The sequence below is a fragment of the Dermacentor albipictus genome, chromosome 2 (assembly GCF_038994185.2).
Source record: "Dermacentor albipictus isolate Rhodes 1998 colony chromosome 2, USDA_Dalb.pri_finalv2, whole genome shotgun sequence".
Lineage (NCBI taxonomy): Eukaryota > Metazoa > Arthropoda > Arachnida > Ixodida > Ixodidae > Dermacentor > Dermacentor albipictus.
In genome coordinates, this window is record NC_091822.1 from 205,942,388 (window position 1) to 205,965,000 (window position 22,613).

Consider the following 22,613-nt stretch of genomic DNA (forward strand, 5'->3'; position numbering starts at 1 on the left):
TGGTTACTCAGACACCACCTCATTGTGAGAATTAATAACAAATGTCCATAAGATTTTGTTAGCGCGCCTTTCAATGTGATTGCCGCATGTGCTTACAGGGCCCTCTGATGGCGGCCGCATTCACCAATGGCTACCACTGAAAGAACTCTGCTCGGCACTCTACTGTTCCTAGGCAACACAAGGTGAGTGGCTCTGTCACACTCGGTGATTGAATCCGATGTTAAACAAGTTCGTGACAATGTGCATGAGAGAAGGAATTTGTTTTACTTATACTGCTGTTACGCAATGGGGTTTAGCTGAGGTTGAGCTAAATAATGTAAAGTGGAGGCCCTAATGAATACTTGTCCATATGATGACCATATGTCAGTGTAATATAAAATATGCCGTAATACCAATGAAAACCAATACAATACAAAATTCCTTCAATTGACTCAGTTTGAAGTCAGAGTTCTTTCGTGTCTCTTAGTTTTTTCCTTCCCCAAAATTGTTGCGCTGCACCTACATTATTTACTAATACAAAATGACATCCCAAGGAGGTCCTATTTTTGACATCGCATTAAGCATATCTTATGAATATCGTGCCTGGATTTTGTTTGGTGGATGGAGGAGACATAATGCTTGAAAAACTGGCGGCTCTTTATACGAAGTGTCTATCGACTGTAAGGCTCCCAGAAAACTGGAGAAATCCGAACATTATACTAATCCACAAAAAGGGAGACGTTTAGGAATTGAAAAATTATAGGCCCATGAACTTACTTCCATATTATATAAAATATTTACCAAAATAATCTTCAGTAGAATAAGGGCAACACTGGGCTTTATTCAACCAAGGGAAAAGGCTGGCTTCAGGAAGGGATACTTTACAATGAATCACATCCATGTCATTAATCAGGTTATCGAGAAATCCGCAGAGTACAATAAGCCTCTCTGTATGGCTTTCGTAAATTACGAAAAGGCATTTGATTCACTAGAGATACCAGCAGTCATAGAGGCATTACGTAATCAAGGAGTACAGGCCGCTTACGTAAATACCTTGGAAAATATATGCAGTGGTTCCACAGCTACCTTAATTCTACTCAAGGTAAGCAGGAAGATACCTACAAAGAAAGGGGTCAGACAGGGAGACACAATCCCTGCGATGCTATTCACTGCATGCTTGAAAGAAGTATTCAAGCTATTAAACTGGGAAAGCTTAGAAGTAAAGATCGACGACGAATATCTCAGCAACCTTCGGTTTGCCCATGACACTGTTCTATTCAGCAACAATGCAGACAAGTTACAACAAATGATTGAGGACCCTAACAGAGAGAATGTGAGAGTGGGATTGAAGATTAATATGCAGAAGACAAAGATAATGATAAATAGCCGCGCGAAGGAACAAGAGTTCAGGATTGCCAGTCGGCCTCTAGAGTCTGTGAAGGAGTACGTTTACCTAGTTCAATTAATTACAGGGAACCCTGATCATGAGAACAAAATTCACAGAAGAACAAGAATGGGTTAAATCGTATATGGCAGACATTGCCAGCTCCTGACTGGAAACTTGCCATTATCATTGAAAAGGAAGGTGTACAATCAGTGCATTTTACCAGTACTGACATATGGGGCAGAGACTTGGAGGCTGACAAAGAATTTTGAGAACAAATTAAAGACCGTCCAAAGAGTGATGGAACGAAGATTCCTAGGCAAAACGTTAAGAGACAGAAAGAGAGCGGTTTGGATCAGAAAACAAACGGGTATAGCGGATATTCTAACTGGCATTAAGAGAAAGAGATGGAGCTGGGCAGGTCATGTAATGCGCCGGTTAGATAACCGTTGAACCATTAGGGTTACAGAATGGGTACCAAGAGAAGATAAACGCAGTCGAGGACGGCAGAAGAGAAGGTGGAGCGATAAAATTAGGAAATTCGCGGGTGCTAGTTGGAATCGGTTGGCGCAGTACAGGCGTTTTGGGGGATCGTAGGGAGAGGCCTTCGTCCTGCAGTGGACATAGAACAGGCTGATGATGATGATAAAGATGATGAATTATTGTTCACGAATCCTTGGAAAATGCAATTTACGGTTTAATGTTGAAAAAACATCTCGTTTCATGTATTCAAACGAGGCAAAGATGTGGCACAGTGGCAAAGAGATGAACACTTCAACTGAGCAACAGAGGTAAGCAAGGGAATCCTCAGCGCGGAGTCAACGTCTCAACAAGTAAACATATTTGTGAGGACTGTGACGAAGACAAGCTCCCACGCTGAGGCTTTCTTTGCTCGTCCACTGTTGATTCGCTGAACGGTGAGCCAAACTTACAGCGAGCATACTTCAAAAAAACTTTGTGGGAACACACTGTGCTCAGGTTTGTCATCTGCTGTTTGAAGGAAAAGAAAAATTTTTTTTAGTGATTTGTCTGTCTGAGAAAAGCGGATAGGCCGATTGTGTGAACATATCTTTTCTAGCTATCTCTTACGGTGCAGCCCGCCAAAGTTGCAGTCATCATGAAGTATAATTTCTTCAGAATTGCATTGAGCGCGTGTGATCGTTTTAAAATTCTTTCCATTTTCATGTAACAAATTATTGTTGTGAAGGAGCATGTGATACCTGGTGGTAATGCCCGTCAAGCTGATTTGCAAAGAGCAGATGACAGAGTTTGTGCATTAGCACGTAGGAGCTTGCTACGTTGTTTTTGTTCTGGTCGTCATGGCTGTAATGAATAGAAAATAAATTGGGACTCAACATATGTTACTTCTCCGTTTGTCATGAAATGCCCTTAAAAGCAAGTAAGCTTGTATGTGAAATTTAAGCATTCCCGCTGGTTACGATACAAAACTAGACTTGCTTTCTTGATAGGGCGCTATATGGTAAACTTGCAAATATTTCATGGTGAGGTACTTAGTTCAAGAGGATCTGTTGTCACTATGGTGACCGTTGAGCTTCTTATGGCTTTGCGCGGGCACCTTGCAGACCAATATTCTCTATTTTGTCCGTCTTCCTGAAATGAGAAATGATGAAGCTATGAGCATGAAGCCAAAAATGGTGAAGCAAAAGTTAGTCCAATCGATAAACAAATCATGGTTCTAGTTGAAGTGTTCAGAAACATACCTTCTGAGGATTTTGGCCCTTGATGTTACTTCCAGTGGTGAAACATTTACTGTTCTGTCGTACGGCCAGAGACAATAGAGTCCAAAGGGGTGAACAAATATGAGCAGCGTCTTGAAGGCTGCAGTCGAAAGAAAAAAGAGCCGCAATTACTATGGTGTAAGTGTGAGTGAGTTTGTGATCCAGTGAAGAACAGTGCCGAAAATGCTCCATGACACAAAAGCAAACACACACACACAACACTGTTTTGCGTGCGCATTTCTTTCAATGGTGTCAATGGTGTCTGTGGAGCCTTGATTAGATGACTATATTTTTCTGCCAGAGACTAGGTAGCAAACACAGTCGTTTTATATGTCTCAAGCGCAATTAATCTGACTGAATCACCGCAAGTACATTTGCCACTCTTGTGCAGTGAATTTATCGCAGTGTATCATTTATGTAGAAACAGCCAAAACTATTTATTTTTTATGCTGTACTCTGTGTTAGGAATTTTAGCAACGTGGCAAACTAACAAGAGCCTCGTTTGAATTGCCTTTGAAGAGCAATAACATGATAATTATTATTATTTTCCAGTTTTAAGAAATTACTACAGGAATCTGTTGTATCCGCCTCCCACGCGAAGAAATTCAATGTTGAGAATGCGAAGCAATGCTTTCTTACTCACAGGTGCACGCAACCAGAGGCTGCAAAGCTGATCCTCTTTCGTGGGTAGTCACCAACGAGACAGTGCTTGGTCCCAGCGGTGAATTTTCACGCTAGCTAGAACATTTTTTTAAAAGCAACATGTCATTACACGGCCAGACGCGGCAGATCACTACCGACGCAAGCCGTGCAGCCGTTATGCCAGTGAAACGCCGCAGCTGTTGAAATTCACTGTCTTTAAACACTGTCGCTTGGTGGTGGCTACCGAATGTTGGACGCATAAACAGGCTGAGCTATTATATCTAACTAAAATGAGCCTGCGTGACGCTGCTCAAAGGAAACGACCACTCCGCTCACAAATATTACCGCCGTACCACACAAATAGACGAAGGGCCGGGACTGCAATCAATGCCAATGAGCTGCTGCTTGTCACACGTCAGTGATGTCTCAAAAACTGTATTCAAGTAATAAAGCACAGACGTTACTAATATAAGTCCAATAAAACAATGGTCTGTTCATTTTATAAAACAATGTCATGTTAAATATGTTTGTCGGTTATTATATTTACATTTATAGACAAAATATTCAGCCGCGTTGAGCGCCCATAACAGAACAAGTACGAATTAAAGTATACGAAAAAATTACAGTAGCTACATTTACACGCTTCTTGATAGAACGCAACGCGGTTGATTTTTGGCCTTCTGTGGCGATCCCTGGAAGTTGAGAGTGTGTGGACTGAACCACCACGTTCAGAGAAAATGCTTGAACTGAACGTGGAGCGCACCAGTCTTCAGGAATCTTAAGCCTACAAGGAAGGGCGAATATATCCAATAAAACGGCGGCGTTAAGTCATGTGACCGACAACGCGCAAGGCAGCCCAAAACGTGCATGCAACAGGCAGTGGCGATCCGACTGGTTAAAGGCAGTCACTGCTCTGTTCTGCGACAGTTGCTGCAGTACTCGGCTTTTTCGACGTGTTCCGAGAGCGTAGGACACGATTGATTTGGTTACGCCGTGCGATAGGCGATAATGCGCAGTTGTTCCGGCGCTCTGCCTACCGCTTTGTGACGTTTGCTCCCGATATGCTTGTGCAGTCTCGATCTTTCATTGCAGCTTCTCCATTTATCGTCTTCATTGGAAGTTTGATCCGAGTGTGGCAGCTACATGTTGCTGTCTGACATGATAGCAGCATTACTTACCTTTGATTAACAAATGACCCTCAAGCAGCAGTATTGTTTGCCAGTCTGCCATTATTTTTATAGAGCGTGACAGCATATTAGCCCACGTTAGGTCGTTCCTAGCAGCCTCTCAAATTCGAACAAAATTGATCAGCTGATGCAGGTAGCACAAACGACTACATAAGTTAGAATAGCAAACTAATAGCACAATGGCTATTAAAAGCTAATGTGCTATTATAAGCAGGACTTGCTTATGTCAAGAAAACAGCGGAAATGTGATAGCTAACTATTCAACAAACAAAATGCACCTTGTATTGGCCTCGTCTCGCGTATCAAATTTATTGCTGTTGCTTTCTCTCTGCAGTCAACTTAACCCTACATTACTTCAAGGTCACGTTGAATAACAACTTTGAATTGCTTCATCCAAGGTTTTCTTCTTGCGGTGACAATGGGCACCGGACTTCTATCTACCATTGGCATAGAATGTCATATGAACAGTGGTTTTCCTCTTGTGGTGAGAATGGGCAGCGGACTTCTATCGACCATTGGCACAGAATGTCATATGAACAGTGGTTGTCCTCTTGCGGTGAGGATGGGCACCGGACTTCTATCTACCATTGGCACAGAATGTCATATGAACAGCGGTTTTCCTCTTGCGGTGAGAATGGACATCGGACTTCTATCTACCATTGGCACAGAATGTCATATGAACAGTGGTTGTCCTCTTGCGGTGAGAATGGGCACCGGACTTCTATCTACTATTGGCACAGAATGTCATATTAACAGTGGCTTTCCTTTTGCTGTGAAAGTAATAATAATAATAATATTTGGGGTTTTACGTGCCAAAACCACTTTCTGATTATGAGGCACGCCGTAGTGGAGGGCTCCGGAAATTTTGACCACCTGGGGTTCTTTAACGTGCACCTAAATCTAAGCACACGGGTGTTTTCGCATTTCGCCCCCATCGAAATGCGGCCGCCGTGGCCGGGATTCGATCCCGCGACCTCGTGCTCAGCAGCCCAACACTGAGCAACCACGGCGGGTTTTGCTCTGAAAGTGGGCACCGGACATCTACCATTGGCACAGAATGTCATACGAACAGTGATAGCTTACTCAGAATTTCAAATGCTACCTCCAGTGAAGGCAGGTGTGCTGAAAAAAAAAGAAGATTCATATGCTTGGAACAACAAAATTGGCAAAATATGCAGACTACACTGGCTTTACACTACTTTGTGACAACACTACACGTAACAAAGCTGTCTTGAAAGTCACACAGGTTAATCAAGTGCAGAAACCATTTAGTAAAGATATACCGAAGGCAAACTGAAAGTTAAGGTATATTACTTAAAGAAATGTGAAAAAAATGACTTATACGCATTTAACGAAAACAATACACGCGAAAGTAATTTAAGTTTCACCATGATATGCGGATAGGCCTTGCACATTTCACAATGAAACATTGAAAATAGTCACGCGGTACTAAATTTCTCTACCTTGTAATTGCAAGCTTCATTTAGTCAATGTGTAATGGTGATTATTCTTTTCCATTCAATATAGCAGTTCCCGTCACATTTTTGAACCACTTTAAAAGTTCTATTTTCATGAAATGTTGCATATGTGTTTTTATGAGCTGCTAAGGATTTTGTTTTACTCCTTGGTGGCTTCCCTTGAAACAGTATCATAAACTTCTGCTCTTTACTAGCATCATTGTACAAAAGAGGTATCAGCTTGTGTGCGGCCGTTACCTTCGGCAACCGCACTTGTTTGCTGCCCACCGTTGGTATTACTTGCATTGCCTTCATGCCTAATGGTGCAGTGGACACACTTCCATGAGCTAAATCTGGGGACATTAGCAGTTTTAAGACATGTGTTTTGCCGCAATTGAACACTCACAAAAGAAAGACACATAAAGACAACACAAGCGACCATGTTGTCTTTATGTGTCTTTCTTTTGTGAGTGTTCAATTGCGGCAAAAAACGTCTTTTAGCAAGCACCAACTAGGCCAACAAGCGGTTCTATTGCAACATATTAGCAGTTTTTTCCCGATTTGCAAGGCCAAAAAACGGTCTTAAGCGACTTTCATGCAATTTTTTTTTTACTTTTGCTTATTTTTCGTCGGTAGTTGCAGCCTGGAAGTGTTATTTACGCGATCATGTTTTAACACAGTGCGTAGTGAAGAATATAGTCACGCAGCCGCATATCGAGTCAGTAACATAATTACACAGCTCTATGTGTAGCCTCGTAGCCAGTACCATATTCGCGTCACAAGGAGGGAAAATAATGCTGCTATCAAATCTACAAAAGCTTGCAATTTAAGACAGGCGCCGTGAATAACTGCACTAACGCGAAGAATCCGAAACATCAACTGACGTTCGTGCCGTTCAAATCGTGCAACATGATTTCTAACAAAGGAGGCCTTCAATCATATATAAAATCACTTGCCGAACTGAAACAAATGGATGGTGTTGCTGCTGTTCTTGCAAACACGATCCGAATTCTCCATTCGAAAACTCATATCATTTTAAGCAAGCAAACAGCACAAACGAAAATTGGAGGACGCTTAAGCTTCGCCTTCAAGAGTGGAACGCGACAGCGTTCCCGTCGACCCGCCAAGGGGTGTAAGACAGTGGGCTACAGGGCAGCCATCACTTACGAGGCGCCCCGCATCGGACGCGGTGAGCGCCGAGCCATATGGTCGAGCAACGCGGCGTTCGGCGCAGCAACGAAACGTGCGCCTGAGCAAGCGGAACGAACCGAAGAACTCGGTATCTCGGAGGGGGAAATGATGCACGCCAGCCAAACGTCGTGATCGGCACGGGCAGAGAGATAGACAGATAGCGATCTAAAGAAAGGAAGGACGCTTGATTCTGCAGAGGGAGCAAGGCGAAGCGTTGTCAGGGGAGAGGGAGTCGGGGCCGCGAACCGCCTCGCACCGGTCCTCGCAGCTCCAATGCGCGCGTGGCGTGCCATCTGTCGGGGCAGCGCCGTACATGGAGAGGAGGGGGTCTTCTGTGTTTGCCGCAAGATGGCTCTGCGTGTGCGGAAAGCGCAGAAGAAATGCAGCGGAAACGCACTTCGCTACTCGTGTAATTGCGACTTCTGTAAGTTACATGTTCATAATTACCGATATACACCGCAGTATAACTTTCCACGGCTCGTTTCGAAGGCAACACCGCATTCACTAGAGGCGCGTTTGTACCGCTTGGAAGCATCGAACTCGTGGCTGAGTGGTAGCGTCTCCGTCTCACACTGCGGCGACCCTGGTTCGATTCCCACCCAGCACATCTTGGAAGTTGCTTTTTATTTATGAAGTGCCTGCCGTGATTTATCGGTCACGGTCAACGCCGCGGACGCCGACACCGACGCCGACACCGACGACACCGGCTTTTCTGCGACACCAGCTCCTTAACGCTATCGCGTTAAAACCCAGCCAGCGCTGCACAAACGGCTGCTGAAAGTTTCAAAATCGAAAAAATAGCGTCAAGCGACGCCGTTGCATGTGACACCACCTGCGCTAGCGGCGCTGCGCTTGAATAATGCTCTCTAATCTTTTCCCATGCTTACATATTTTCACTTTAAAACAGATTTAACGCTCAGCTACATTTCGTGAACAGCATATATTTTATTTTTACTTGCTCTTTATTTACATGCAATCGCAGCATGCCAATTTTGCGCCAGACTTGAACCGGTGGACGAGCGCGCTTCAACACGTGCGTAGGAAATTCATGAAGAATTGGTTTTCGCATCCTCCACTTGGGGAGCATCTACAGGTGCTGGTTGCACTAGAAGGGGTTTCGATGCCCTATCAGCGCAACTATCCCCTCACTTTTTTCGAAGCATGTCGGCAACTTCCGCGCTTACAAAATTGTTCATGTCCCCCACCCCCCTTCTTGCGCTCTTTCCGTCTCCGTCGCCTTTTCCTTTGGTTTTCTTTTTTAAATGCGCAACTTGTTTCCTCAAAGCAATGCACCAACTATCCCAGCAAGAAGTTCTTCTAAGCTTCACTCAATGTTTTGGCAAGCGCCCCTCCCCCACCCCCTCCAATTCGTTGAGGCGGCCACGGAGCCTCCCTGGCAATGCCTTCAAAATTTGGACATTTTTCTAATTGTCTTCGCACCGACAAGAACTGTATGGCTTGGCAACGTGAAGTGCTAGTAATTTTCAAGGTGTCTAAACTATAGCTTGACACAGCACTAGCTACTTCTAGCCTGCTCAACCTGTATCAAGCTAGCTAGTAGCCAACTTGTGCTTCCTGGGAGGTGACGGTACAGTTTTTTACCGAAACTGTATGTGTCTACTTTGGATTTATAATGGTAATACAAAGCTGTTTTCTTTGGATGTATATTGTCTGTATCTTTAGAGCTGCATGAACATCCTACAGTAACCACGATGTATGTTCTCTCTGCAGTCAATGTCCATATATTTACTGGGAGCAGCTCTGTATAGAGGTGCATTGTCTCTGTTCTTGCAGACACACTGGTTGGGTAGTGCAACTTCTAGCAATTGACCTACAAATGGTTAGCCTGAATCACTTTCCCGATTGGAACTGCTACTTTTGCTGCATTTGTTTTTCCTCAACCCTGTTTGCAGACAAAGTTGTTGGTCCTGGCCAAGGAACCTTCGAGTGAACTGCGGTCAGAAGAGAAAGAAAGCTTTCAGCTCCTTGGCTTCCTGTTCCTGTTTGCAAAAAGCCCCCGCTCGTGTGTGTGCAGTCTGGAGAGAAGGCTGCTGACCTGCACACACACACACCACACGCTTTCACTGTTTCCTGGCTTCATCAGTGGCGGCCCGCCTGCGGATTCGCCTCCTCCTATCATATGACAAGAGGCCTGGTTGTTTTGTTTGCTTCTTCCCATGTTAAAGGAGAGAGAAGGTCTCATTATCGACTGTTGCTAGAGTGCTCTTTGTATGACAACGACTTCTTTCCCATTCATGCACACGAACGGCTGTCCTGAATCGCAGACTCTTTTTTGATGCATCACTTCTCATACAAAGCAGGCCACTCAGATTGTCATCTCTCCATCAGTTCTTTTGATGTTTTTGTCATCCTGGCAAAGCACATCATGTCTGAAGTTACATTTCGCCTGAAACACTGCAATATCATTTTCTGCTCTGAAACGCTGCAAGAACACTGAGCATGCAAACAGGCTGTTGAATTTCTGCTAACTCTATAGCGACCCATACGAATGAAGAAGGATAAGAGAGTGATGGTCGCTTTTTTCTAACCAATTATTTTTTTCTAGTTCAATGCATTGCCCTTTTTTATCAAGTGCACAACACAAAGCACCTTTTACACATTGTTTGCTGGAGGCGACCTTACTATAGGTTCTACTTCTTCCAGTAGGTTTAGTCGTCATGACATTCAGCGCGTACTTTTGCCCATTGCTTCTGAGTCTTCACACATACAAACAGGTCTACTTCAGAATCCTGCTGTCACAGACACTGGTGGGAAATATTGAGCAATAAGGTATTTTGTTACCTCACATTTTCTCTTGCCTATCCCTTGAGTCATGCCCCTTACCATCGACCGCCCTTCTGTTCAGCATAAAGTACTTCGCAAAGTGGCATCTGACATGAGCCATCATAACGATGCATAATGAAACAATCTCTTTGCAGCCATGAAAGCAACATAAAAAAATTTCTGAAATGGCTCTGCCAGACAAATTTGTATTGATGAACTGTAGGCACATGGAAATCTGTGCGACTGATTGTGGTTGAGTTAGTCAAGAAGATTGATGTGCTTGTTGGTCATTTAACAGGTTGCTTGTCCTCCGTGCAAGTATAACAACAGTCTCACGCAGCCTGCTTTGGTGTTTAATGTTTCATTTGGCCGAGTATGAATGGCCAACAGTCCTTGTAAGTGGATCGTGCCACTAAAGCAGATGGACATGAGAGACAAAGAAATTACGTGCTGTGTTGGTAATGCTGTGGCTATTCACGTGTTTCTTTGAATATGCTCAGTGACCTTCACTCTATTTGTGGTGATTCATAGAGGCATGCTTTATTGCTCTCAATGTGTGTAATCTCTCTCTGCCCATCCTATCTCACACAGTGATTAGCCCTCACTAGCCCCTACTTCACTCCCCACATATTTCCGTCTTGAGATTTCTCTTGAACAATAGGCCTACTTGTTTTGTATGGCATAAAACAAGGGGAAAAAAGCAAAATCATAGTGCTGTGCACAGCCCTTCCTTGGAAGCCCTGTCATGTTCTTGTGAGTATATGTGTGTGTATGAATGTATGTCCTATACCATTGTTGTGCGTCTTAAAAGTGATGCTGTGCTGCGCTCATGAAAGCAAAGCGCCACATTTCGTTGCAGTGTTATTTCTTTATTTAACGTATTTCAAGTATGTGCGATCCACATGCTTATTCGAATGTGTGAATGTCATGAATGATCATGTATAAAGGTAAATGCTTTCTTCACTTCTTTTAAATTTTAATTTCTTCTTTTAGCACTGAAATATGCCAGCGAAATAACTGCGCAGGCAGAAAATATAAGCTAGCATAACAGTTGGTACTGTCATATAGCTCGCTATACCAAGTTTTATTTTTATCATTCAGCATGTCTCCTTCCTTTTGTCCGACTGATAACATGGAAATGACGCTACAGTGGCGCTCTCTTTTTATGCTTACCTTGGCTTGCTTTCCTGTGTAACACTGATCGGTTTGATATACTTACGGCTGAAATTTTTATGCGGTTTTGAATGCTGAGACTTTCGCATGAAGTCTAATTGCAGTTTCTTTCATTTTTAGCAGCATAACCGTTGTGTAATGCAATAATACAATTGCTGTCATTATGCAGAGGTTCTGTAACATGAGTAGATTGTGATATCTACATTTATTGTTATTTATTCTGGCTTTTATTTCTTTGGGATATTCTGAGCAGCAGCTTGGACCTAATTGAAAGAAGCACCTAACGAAGGTCCTCTTACCATAAGTTAATTTGCTATAGAATGAATGTCACATGCCAAAACAACATTATGTTTAGTAAGTTGCTTGGATAACCATGGCCTATGTCAAAACATCCTTCTGTTTCAAAGGGCTTGTGTATTTTTAGTTGAATTATCAGAAGAGATTTCGTTATGCTATCAATTTGCGTATGGCAATTTTACTTCTTGCTGTCATTATAATAATCAGAGTACAATGCTAAGAGAGTTATCGTAGGCAAGACCACTGGGTCATTTTTGACAGATGCTTCAAGGTAAAGAGGAAACAATGCATGTCTGAGACAGGTCAGTTTTATAAATATCAGGGAATATTTAAAACAAGCGTCATATATTTTGGAGTATGTAAAGCGTAGTTGTTAGACACAGGTTTACATACTTGTATATATTTAGGTAGCACATAGCTTCAATGCTTGTTTATTGAATGCGCTCGCCTTTTTTTTTACTTCATTCAGCTGTCCTGGCCAGTTAGATGAATTATGATGCTTTGGAATAATTCCTTAAGTGCATGCTACCACCTTCTACTGATTACCATTTTAACTATAATTGATTTATTCCAACAGCAAGAAGCCAAATACACACAAAGCTTCCGTGAAAACATGCTTGCAAAATATTGTGCATATGGGTTGTTGTGAGTGGCATGAAAGGACTATTACTGTCGACAACTAAACACCGCGTTAACTTGTACTTTGTACACAATGAAAAAGAAAACAAAGAAGAGCAATACAAAACACTTGTCATCATGCACATGTGACTCCCATAACCAGACCTCTACGTCCGTTAAGGGAACCTTTGTTGATGCTAGAGGCTCGCATGCATATGGTTTTGTATTTTATTTATCTCAAGTAACTTTTTACTCACATGAAAGTGTTGTATGTAGTTTATTTGTGGGCCCAGGTGCTTCCTGTTTGTGACTTTGTTCCCACTTTTACTCTTGCAGTAGTGATGCTTTAGAGGAACCTAAAGACAAGCCTGCCTAAGGGTAGGCTTAGCCCCTGAAATATTCAACGACATACAGAAAACAGTAGGGATGGCTAGTAGAATGCTTCACTCTTGTGAGTTTTCTGCCCCCTTCCAGCAGTGCTAATCAAAGTATGACACCATAACCCTTCTTCTCCTCACTCTGTTGTTGGCAAAAGCATGAATCTTGCACCACGCAGCTGCTGTCGTCTCCTGTGGCTCGCGGCAGGCTCGACGCATTTGGGGGTGCATATACACATGTTAAACCTCATGAATATTATTTTTTAACTCACACATTAGTCAAGTTGTACAGATGGTGCACTGTCACCATATCTATTAGCTTCAGTCTTTTTTTACTTGTTTTTATATCTATTGTGAAAAGGTTAGCCATTTCTATGGCTGTTAAAATGGCGTCAGAATCTGCCGGGTCTCACGTTGTCATCTTAATCTTGTTAGTAAGCTATGCTGTCACGTGATAAGATATACATAAATATCTGCCTTTAAGACATAAATATGTATTAGCACTTGTAGGACTAGCATTGCTTATTTACCACAAAGCAGCCTTGTTCCTGTATCGACGACTGCCTGATATTGGAGATCCATGATAAATAATTAAAGCTATCATGAAGTGGCATAACAACGAATAATTAGCGATGTGGGCAGAACTTACAATTAGGATTTCGAATTGTCTTTATTTAACTAAGGTGGGATTGAGAACAAAAAAAACACCACTCTGTGTAGGATAAACTAACACATGCTAATGAGCATTTTGCTTGAAGTCTCTTTGGTATTCTTAACAAGCAGTTTCTTGGCAAACTTTGAATCAATGGCGCACCCAAAAACGAACTGCACACATTATTGTTCACAAGAACTGCTTCTTAATGAAAGAACAACATGCTATTATTTGTTTGTTTTTCTCCTAAGGACGCTCCCATTATACATTATACTTTAATAGCGATGTTTACCTGAAATATGGTAAAAGGTTACGTTTACTTGCATATGCTGGTGCATGGCAAACAATACACTTTGGCAATAACAGAAGGCTTCATTTGGCACTTGTGAAGCAGTTCTTGACATTACTTATTACATAAACAACAGCGCATGCAATTTTATTTTATTTATTTTACACTCCAGCGTTTAATCAGTGAGCTTTGAGTGGACTATTCCTGGTAACACACAAACATGTACTGGTACTGTAGTGTGCAGCACACATGTACGCTATGAAAAAACACACGTCTTCCAATACGTAGAAGATATATAGGTTTATGAATGCGAGTAAATAATCAAGCTGGCGTCAACTTTGCTTCTATTCGTTTTATCCTTCGACAGAGCAATATACCTCCTAGCAGGGGACAAACTACCGATAAGCTGAGCCTTGTATGCTAGTCATTAATATTGTAACAATATTTTGTAACTCAGCAGCCATCTCGCTGTTCACTTCTTTTCATTTGAACAGTTGGCATTATTTGTGAAAGAAATGCATTTCACAGCATTGTCCTTGTACAAGCCATGTATTCCTTTTGTTATGTTTCATAGATTATGCCACCGTGCATGTTTACTATATGCACACCGCACAAATTATTTTAACTAATAGTATTCAACGCTCACCTATGCTCTATCTGTAATTTTGTTATGTTTCCTTGAACTTCAGGCTTGTTATCAGCGGTGATGCTGTCAAGAGCTATAATCACAGACCTTGATTTATGCTGCACTAGCCCTTTAAAATGTAATGTGCTCACTACTTATCATATATAAAAAATGTTGGTTTTATGCATTGCTTTTGGTACTTCATATCTAAAGGTAGAGAAAATGTATGACATCTCACAAAACAACAAAATGGATGTCGTTCACCATGCAATATGATTTTTGTGTTGATTCCATGTCCCGTAAGTGTTAAAAATTGAATTTATTATCATTATTAAGTTCATTACAGCACCATTTCTAGCATCAGTTAATTCTAGCGTCGTTCAAATATAGTTCATGCGACAGATATGTACAAGGAAACAGCCTTTTCACATATATCTTGGCCGAAAAAGTATACATCCAGCTATGTCTGTTGCTAAAATGAAACAAGTACCATGCAAAGCATATGGCAGCAATGGGTACGTGGGAGTATCTCTTGTTGACTTTACACAAATCGTAAATCTCGTCAAAATCACATTCACAGATATTTGCCAATTGATCTTGCAAGCTTAAGCTTGTGGCTTTCGTTGACTGTAGTCATAGTAACAGCTTTATAGCTTTATTGTTCTCTTGATTTCGCTTCCGTACTCGTCAGCATTTATTTGGTATTACCTCTTGTTTACACGCTTTCGTTCTAAACAATCATTTTTTCATTTAGTTATCTGTGGCTTCCTTAAGTTCCTTGTCAGTTACTGCGCAACTCGTACTGCTCTGATACAAAATGTATAACTCATTGTTGCAACTGATCAGGAAAATTCTCAGTTGCAGCAGAACCACGTTCGTGAAAAGCTACTGATGCTGGCTGGTGCATTCCATGAGGCAAAAAGTGCCCTCATGTTGCAGAGAACAAGTAAGAAAAGACAGTTCTTACTCCGCAACCACAGTGTCTTTAATGAGTTTAAGACAAATGAGAAAGGCTGCAGTTGCTCCAAGTGACCTCTGCCTACAAGTATATGCACTCTATGCAGACACTATTAGCTTAGCAGGTTCCGTGTACTTTATCATTTCTGGCTCTCTTCATTTCATTTGATGTAGGCTGCTGACGGTAATGTATATATATATTAGTCAGCATAAAGCCACACTTTTCTTGCTGCCTTAGGCATTTTCACAAATACCCTGTGGTGTCAGTCTTAGCTAGAACTTGCGAACAGACTTTCCTTTTACCTGTACATTAGCTTCCCCGCATGTAGGCAGACAATATAACTAGAGGTGATACAAATACATTACTGTGTCCTTTGCCTAAATCGGTTCAATTATTATTTTCATCGCCGTGCTTGATGTAGAGAAACTCTTGATTGATGAATGGCTCAGTTATGTTGAGTAGCAGTTCAACGTATGTACAATATCCTTAAGCATTCAAAGTTTTCAACAATATCGCGCAAGCCTGGCGCGGGAAGAAATAAACAAACGTCAAAAAACAAGAGAGAGAGAGAGAACATGCACACAACGATATTTTTGTATCGCTGACTTCTGGGGTTGGGACGAAGACATGCAAACCAGCGCCCTCAAGGCTGCCCACACCTCAGTTTCATCGCCGAATGACGCGTTTGTAGGTGTTTTCGCCATGCGTCGCGCCTCTCCTTTGGTCTTCCCTAATGAACACAGTTGGCATGCTGTTAAAAAGCACTGAACATAAAACTCGATTTTCAAAACGTGCGCTTTGCAGTTCACCATTTTTGTGCCTGCAATGTTGTTCTCACTTAAAGACCAACTGCATTTTGTTATTTTACATTTTTTTCTTTATGTGTCATGTGTGAAGCATTACAGCATCAATTACTACACGGCTATTGGTGCTTCGGCAATGCTAGAGCACATGCATTCTTACTGCTCTCACCGGTGCGCCCATTACCCCTTTCGCAGCTGTTACAGCTTGCAAGGCAAACGCTTGTGCACAAGTTGTGTATTCCTGGAAAATCCAACACTAAAGAGGGCAAATGGTGTGTGATAGGCTACATCACTTCAACATGCTGTTCCTTTTTGTTTTTTTTTCAGGTGCGTCTTGCTGTTTAATTCATGTTTGAAGGTCACAAAATGTGTTTAGTTACTGCTGTTGACAGATGTGCAGTCGGTTATCAACATTCACCAGGTGAATTTTTTCCGACGTGCAGTTACTTTGTGTGTCTATGCACTGCACAACCATCGTAGTGTAAGTGCTGGCTCGAAAACTTCACTTGGGCAATATGACGCTTATACATTTATAGGATGGCGCCTCTGGAAGTCTAATAAGATTTTTCACAGTACATGAAAAATGAAACATAGCACACAAAGCTACCACAACTTGCTTATAACTTCAGATTTTTAATTTATTGGTATTTCTCTAATACGGTTTTTTAATGAAGGTTTACCTATATGCGGACTCACTTATTTATAAGATATTGCTTTAATAAGCCTGGTACACATGAATAAAATGTTGATTAAAAAAAATAAAGAAAAAAGGCTGCAGAGCAGTTCCTTAGGCAGAACGGTGCTAGGTTCATCAAAACTACAGATAAGAAAAATACAGCCAGTTGCCTTCATTACCGCAGCCTTTGTCACTTGTAAAGTGTCTCGCTTTTTTTCATGCTCAGTACATCTAGTCATTTAGTTCTTGCTTTGAGGTCTGAAAAAGTGAATATCTCGCAAATGGCAATTCAAAACTTGCACACATTAGCCGCTCTAGAGACATTTTTCATTCTTCATTTTATGTACTTCTTGTAGCTTGGTTTGAGCATAAAGTTTCAAATAAATTCTTAATCAGAGCTGCAGTCGTTGCAACCTAACAGTGACTATCGTACTGAGCAATACACAACAGAACCATGTCGATAAAAAAAGTCGGATGCGCTCTTCTCTATGTATTCACCTGCAAGGACACAATCTAAAAAATGTTTTGATGTTATGGTGTGTACGCATATAATATACCAATCACTAATAGTGGTGAAAAAAGCAGCCTATTTACCAAAGCACACACATGTTATAAGGAAATGTATGTGATGTATAAGCCACCTTGTTCTCTTCTGTACAACGATGTGTTGTTATGGTTTTATTTTTTTGTTGGTCCAATATGTATGGAGCCAACGCTATTTCCCTCCTTGTGCACGTCATTGTGCGATTCCTATGTATGCGTGAAACACACGACATGCACAACACGCCTCTCAGGGCACCACGGCATGCTTCACACACACACAAGTAAATCTAATAAAAACATCAGATGAGATGAGACAGACAAAGATATATTTGAATGCTGTTGGTATACTTTTTTCTTGCACGTCTGTCTGTACATAAAGCTGTGTATGTATGTAAAACAATCCGTGTTCCACATCTGGAGAAATTCCATAATATCTGCCTTATATTGTGCTATATATTGAACAAGTGAGAAATACAGAAACAAGACATACAGCAAAGAAATACAGCATTGACAAACTACTTTTCCGCACTACGCAGAGCAAGCACAGCACCTTCTGGCAAGGCACTGTGGGCCACTAAAAGCAATATGATGTTACTGAACATTACTCCATGTACATATATTTATATATATATTACAATTACCAACAACTCTCTCTCTCTATATATATATATATAAATATATATATATATTAGAACTGGTGACTGTCATGTGCCATGTATGTGTGTGTTTTAATAATATTGATTATCATCACTGTTGTGTGATTCCTGTCAATGGGAACGTGTAGGCTAATAAGAGACCTCTTATTTCTGGCCTCCTTCCACGTGTAAGGCAAGTAGAACATACTGACACTCTGACATTTTCTTGCACACAAAAGATACACACACTGTAAATGCTGCCACCACTCTTTGGCTACACCCTCTCCATAATGGAGAATGAAAGGAAGACTAACATGTAAAGAATTTTCTTGTTCCTTTTTCCACCCAGTAAAGCTTGAGGGCGGCATTCAAACTATGGCAATATACATATTATATACATACTTATACATACTATACATACATACTATAATATATATACAACATATATATTGAAAAAAATGACACTCATATACACCTGCTCTTGAATATGCACTGTAATCACGTGAAAGTCTCTCTCTCTCTCTCGCTCTCTCTCTATCTACCTATCTATTTACTTGTATTTGCAAGCAGAGTGTATGAGGGAGAAAAGGAAGTCTTATAGCTCTCAACTGCTTCTTTTTTCCCGTGCCTGCTTACTCCATGCACTGAGATGCCTGACAAAGCATCATCAACGAAGCAACAGCTCTCACCAACGCTGAAAACAAATCCAGTCACAATTTGTATGGCTTTCCAACACATGCGCTTGTTTCCACTACTTCGACTACGGAAACAGCACTTTATTTTTAATATAACCCCTTCTATAAACTTTCAGTCCAACTACAGATTGGCATCTTTTTTTCGTCAAAAAGGTGCACATAATGTTATAAAGGATTTGACAGCAACATGTTAATGTGGCAGACCTTAATGTTCCGTTTTGAGTGCTCTCCTGTAAAAACCGTTTGCCATTTGTGCAAAATTAGTCTGTTCACACTGTCACATCACAAGGTGTTATGTAAGAAGGTGCATTAGGCAACAGTTGCTATTGGGCCATCCAAACTCGGGAGATGATTGGGTGATTGCAGCAAGCTCTCTTCCATTGTCTCCTGTCTCAATAGTCGGGTGCTTCCAACTAGTGCAATAAAAAGTGTTTCCACAGAGCCTCCTTGCCACAATTCAAGCACACTGCAGTATAAATGTATGCATGTGTGTGTGCAGAACAATCTACCTTTCGCTTGTGGAAATCTTGTTCTACACTGTCGGCCAATCATAGGTTCAGACAGGTTAGAAAACTCAAGCGTGTGATGATGTCTTACTTTCATTCCAGAATAAATGGCTTACCGTATTTTCCGGTCTATAAGTCGCACCTTTGTATTAAGTCACACCCCACTCAAAAAAGCAGTTTTTCCGAAAAAATAAGCGTATATAAGTGGCACCGGTGCATAAGACGCACCTGTTCGTTCAGTAAGTGATATAAAAATACAGTGACGTTGCACTTTGTGAACGCGAGTCATCACAAACGTATCGGTGCCATTCCTACCGAATTGCGATAGCAGTGATATGAACACCCCAGAGGCGCATTTCTGCCGTCGTCCAAGGGCGATAACATCATCCTCGGCGCCAACTGCTGTATGTGCGAATGAAAGCGTCCGACGGTGAGCCGAATTGCGCATTAGGGAGGAAAGCGGGAAGGATGCGCGGGGGGGAAATGGGATGTAGCAACTGCGTACGTAGTTTGCGTAGCGCCGCGTGCCGTATGTTGAAAGCGATCTGCAGATGCGATGAGTTCGTCGACTCGCTGTCGGCCTGCCGCCGCTTCCGTTGCTGCCCCGGACACTCGGTCGTGAGAAGAACCCGGCACCTTCGTAACGCGCACACAACCCGTAGCAATTAACTTCCAGACGAGGTCAACCCAGTGCGCTTCGCGTGGTCATAACACCCAGTCCAATTTTGACGGCAGACTTTTCCGGAAAAAAAAACGTATATAAGGTAGCACCGTTCTTTAACACGTACCAAAGAAAAACAACCAATAAAAAGGCGGCTTATGCACCGGAAAATACGGTACTTCCCGATCCTTTCTCAAAGATTTTCCGTCAACTGTAGCTACATACACATACATCTTTTTCTTCTTTCCCAGAAGAACAATTTCGTTTAAGCGAAAGTGTTGAAAATATATGATTCTCTTTAATGTCCACTACTGAAGTTTTTCTTCCTGTAGGGAGCTTTCTAGTCAACTACATTTTCATTTGTCACCTCAAGGTGTGGCACTTTTTTCCTTTCGCAAAGGCCTCGAGATCACTTCGATCTTACCAAAGGGGTATTTTGACGAGATCTTGTATCAAGCAACGAGATTCATTTTCTACTTCTCTGAAAAATGGAGGTCAGTGTGGGCTCCAGTTGCAGACATTTGTGCCACAGTAACTCTCCATAAGGTCATTTGTTTGGGTACGTTTCAGAGGCAGAGTGGCATGCAGGTAGTGCAACATTCGCGAACATTTACATACATTGCAATGTATGTAATGAAGCACTTGAGTGTATAACATATTATACTTAAGCTTGGTTGAGTATATTATGCTATACACTCAGGTGGTTGGCACTTTTCAAGGAAAAGACTGCAAACAAATCCTTTTGTAGTTAATGTTTGAATGATGGGTTGTTCTTTACAGTCAAAAGAAAGACCTTTGCTGTTTCCATGCTAATTCCAGAGCTTTATCAGTGCAATAAATGGCTCCTGGCATCATAAAATTCAACATAACGCACTCTTGCGGTTCTGTATAAGTAGTGGATGGTCTGCCAGTGAGCAATTTAACCATCCCGCTAGGTAATCAGGAAATCAATGGTAGTACTGATTGCTAACGGGTGGCAGTAACTGCTATGCTAAGTCTGTCCCAAATGATAATTCATAGTAAGCAAGACTAAGGAGCGCAAGTTGAAAAAAATCCGTGTTCAGCGGCTTGTCTCTGCTTTTCAACTTGTGCTCTCTCCATGCATAAAAGTTCGAGCCCTGTGCTTCAGAACATAAATTGAAATTCAAATCTACATTTTTTTCATATACGTTGCCATGGCTAGGTGGCAAATGACACCTTTGATGTCACTGCAGACCAACAAGGCCGTTGCAGAGCGTGCACACTGATCGCAATTTCGTTTCAACGGGCACAGTTCCGTTGAGCCTAATACTAACACAAAACACTACAGTAGACAATATGTTTTCCCACACTCCCGTGGGTACAATGGTTTGTTTAAAACTGAAAATGCAATGTAAGGCAATGTTCTGCTCGTATATGTGGCGCACATAGACGGAAAATCCAGGGGCAATAAAGAACACTGTAACCAGAAGTGCAGACTTATTCCCAAAGGCACCGCTTCAGTTTACAAAACGTCTGCCCCATGGTCCCATTCTTCTTACTCAGTTTCATTTATTGTTTTCCATTCACTAAATGCAGGAGGTTGACAGAAATACCATAGAAAGACGGATTGAAAAACCCCCTACTTGCTTGCTTGATGCAGTAATTTTTCAAACAGTAAGGAAAATGAGATAACAATCCAGTGTGAGAAAAAAAGAGAGAGGGACGAGAGGTTTGAGACAGAATATATATATATATATATATATATATAAATATACATATATTTTACAAGGTGTGGACGCCCACACGCTTTTATGGAAAGAAATGACACCAAAAATTGTTTGTTATACTGCTAATGTTCTTGATGTGCACGCGTCTTGGCAAAAAAAATTGTTGTGTGTGTGTGTGTGTATGTGTGTGTGTGTACATCTGAGTGACAGGCAGGACGTTTAAAGAAGCCAGCCTCTACTTGTTAAAAAAATTGTGTGCATGTTCCTTTCTTTTAATGTCCCATCAATTCTATATTTTTTTGTGTGTCATGCGCTCCTCTTCGTGTCAACCTTGGTGAAATGAGTTTGTTTTGTCAAAAATAAAACCAACTTATTGGTTCTGATAACTGCCTCAAGTTCTCTTCTTTTTTGTTGCTTGCAATGGCACAGGTAGATAAACAGTAAAAAATGGCGCAGGCATGTTGGCCGCCGTAAACTGACAGAAGTTCATTCTATACTTACAGTATTTACAGAACATATTAACACTAATTGCATCAAGTACACCTATTGCAAAACTACTGGTGCACATATACATTTTGCACAGGTGCAGCTGTTCAAAACGAAGGTAATGTGAGCTTCGATGCCAGCTGCAGGATGAGGTTAGTGCTTCCATTTGCCCACTGAAGGTTCAAGAAGAATTTAGTAATCTTGCAAGCTGCGCCTCAGAAAGCCAAGTGTTTTAGATGCAGTAGCGCAGATAGTGGCAATATGCGAAAATCAAGAAAGGTTGGTAGTGAGGTTCATGCCAAGTAATTTATAGGTAGTGGTACTCTCCAAGCTCGTGTTATTTAAGCTGTATGTGAATATGGAATTAGAGCGCTCGCCTGAGCACGATATGATATTACGTATGGAACGGTCAAAGGACATTTTCCGTATATTACACCAGTAGGTAATAGTGCGAAGGTCTCATGCTGCAAGACGGTATGATCGTTAATGGAATTATTTGCTCGGTAAACAACACAATCGTATAGGCAAATAGCCGAATACAAGAGGAAACGTTTGAAGGTAAATCGTT

The 22,613-nt window shown here is 41.6% G+C and overlaps 1 protein-coding gene across 4 annotated transcripts in view; it reads left to right on the forward strand.

Annotated features, from left to right (window-relative positions):
* The window catches only part of LOC135903397 (RNA-binding protein Musashi homolog Rbp6-like), a 1,054,134-nt gene extending 1,032,189 nt beyond the window's left edge, over positions 1-21,945 (forward strand). For 3 of the 4 annotated variants that reach the window (XM_070534623.1, XM_065433710.1, XM_070534624.1), the window contains 2 exons: positions 99-182; positions 9,493-21,945. In XM_070534623.1, coding sequence (XP_070390724.1) covers positions 99-108 — 10 coding nt within the window. In that variant the 3' untranslated portion in view covers positions 109-182; positions 9,493-21,945. Of the gene's footprint in view, positions 1-98; positions 183-3,747; positions 3,944-9,492 lie in introns of those variants that run through there. The other variant, XM_070534625.1, reaches the window with a different exon arrangement.
* Positions 21,946-22,613: the final 668 nt, after the last annotated feature.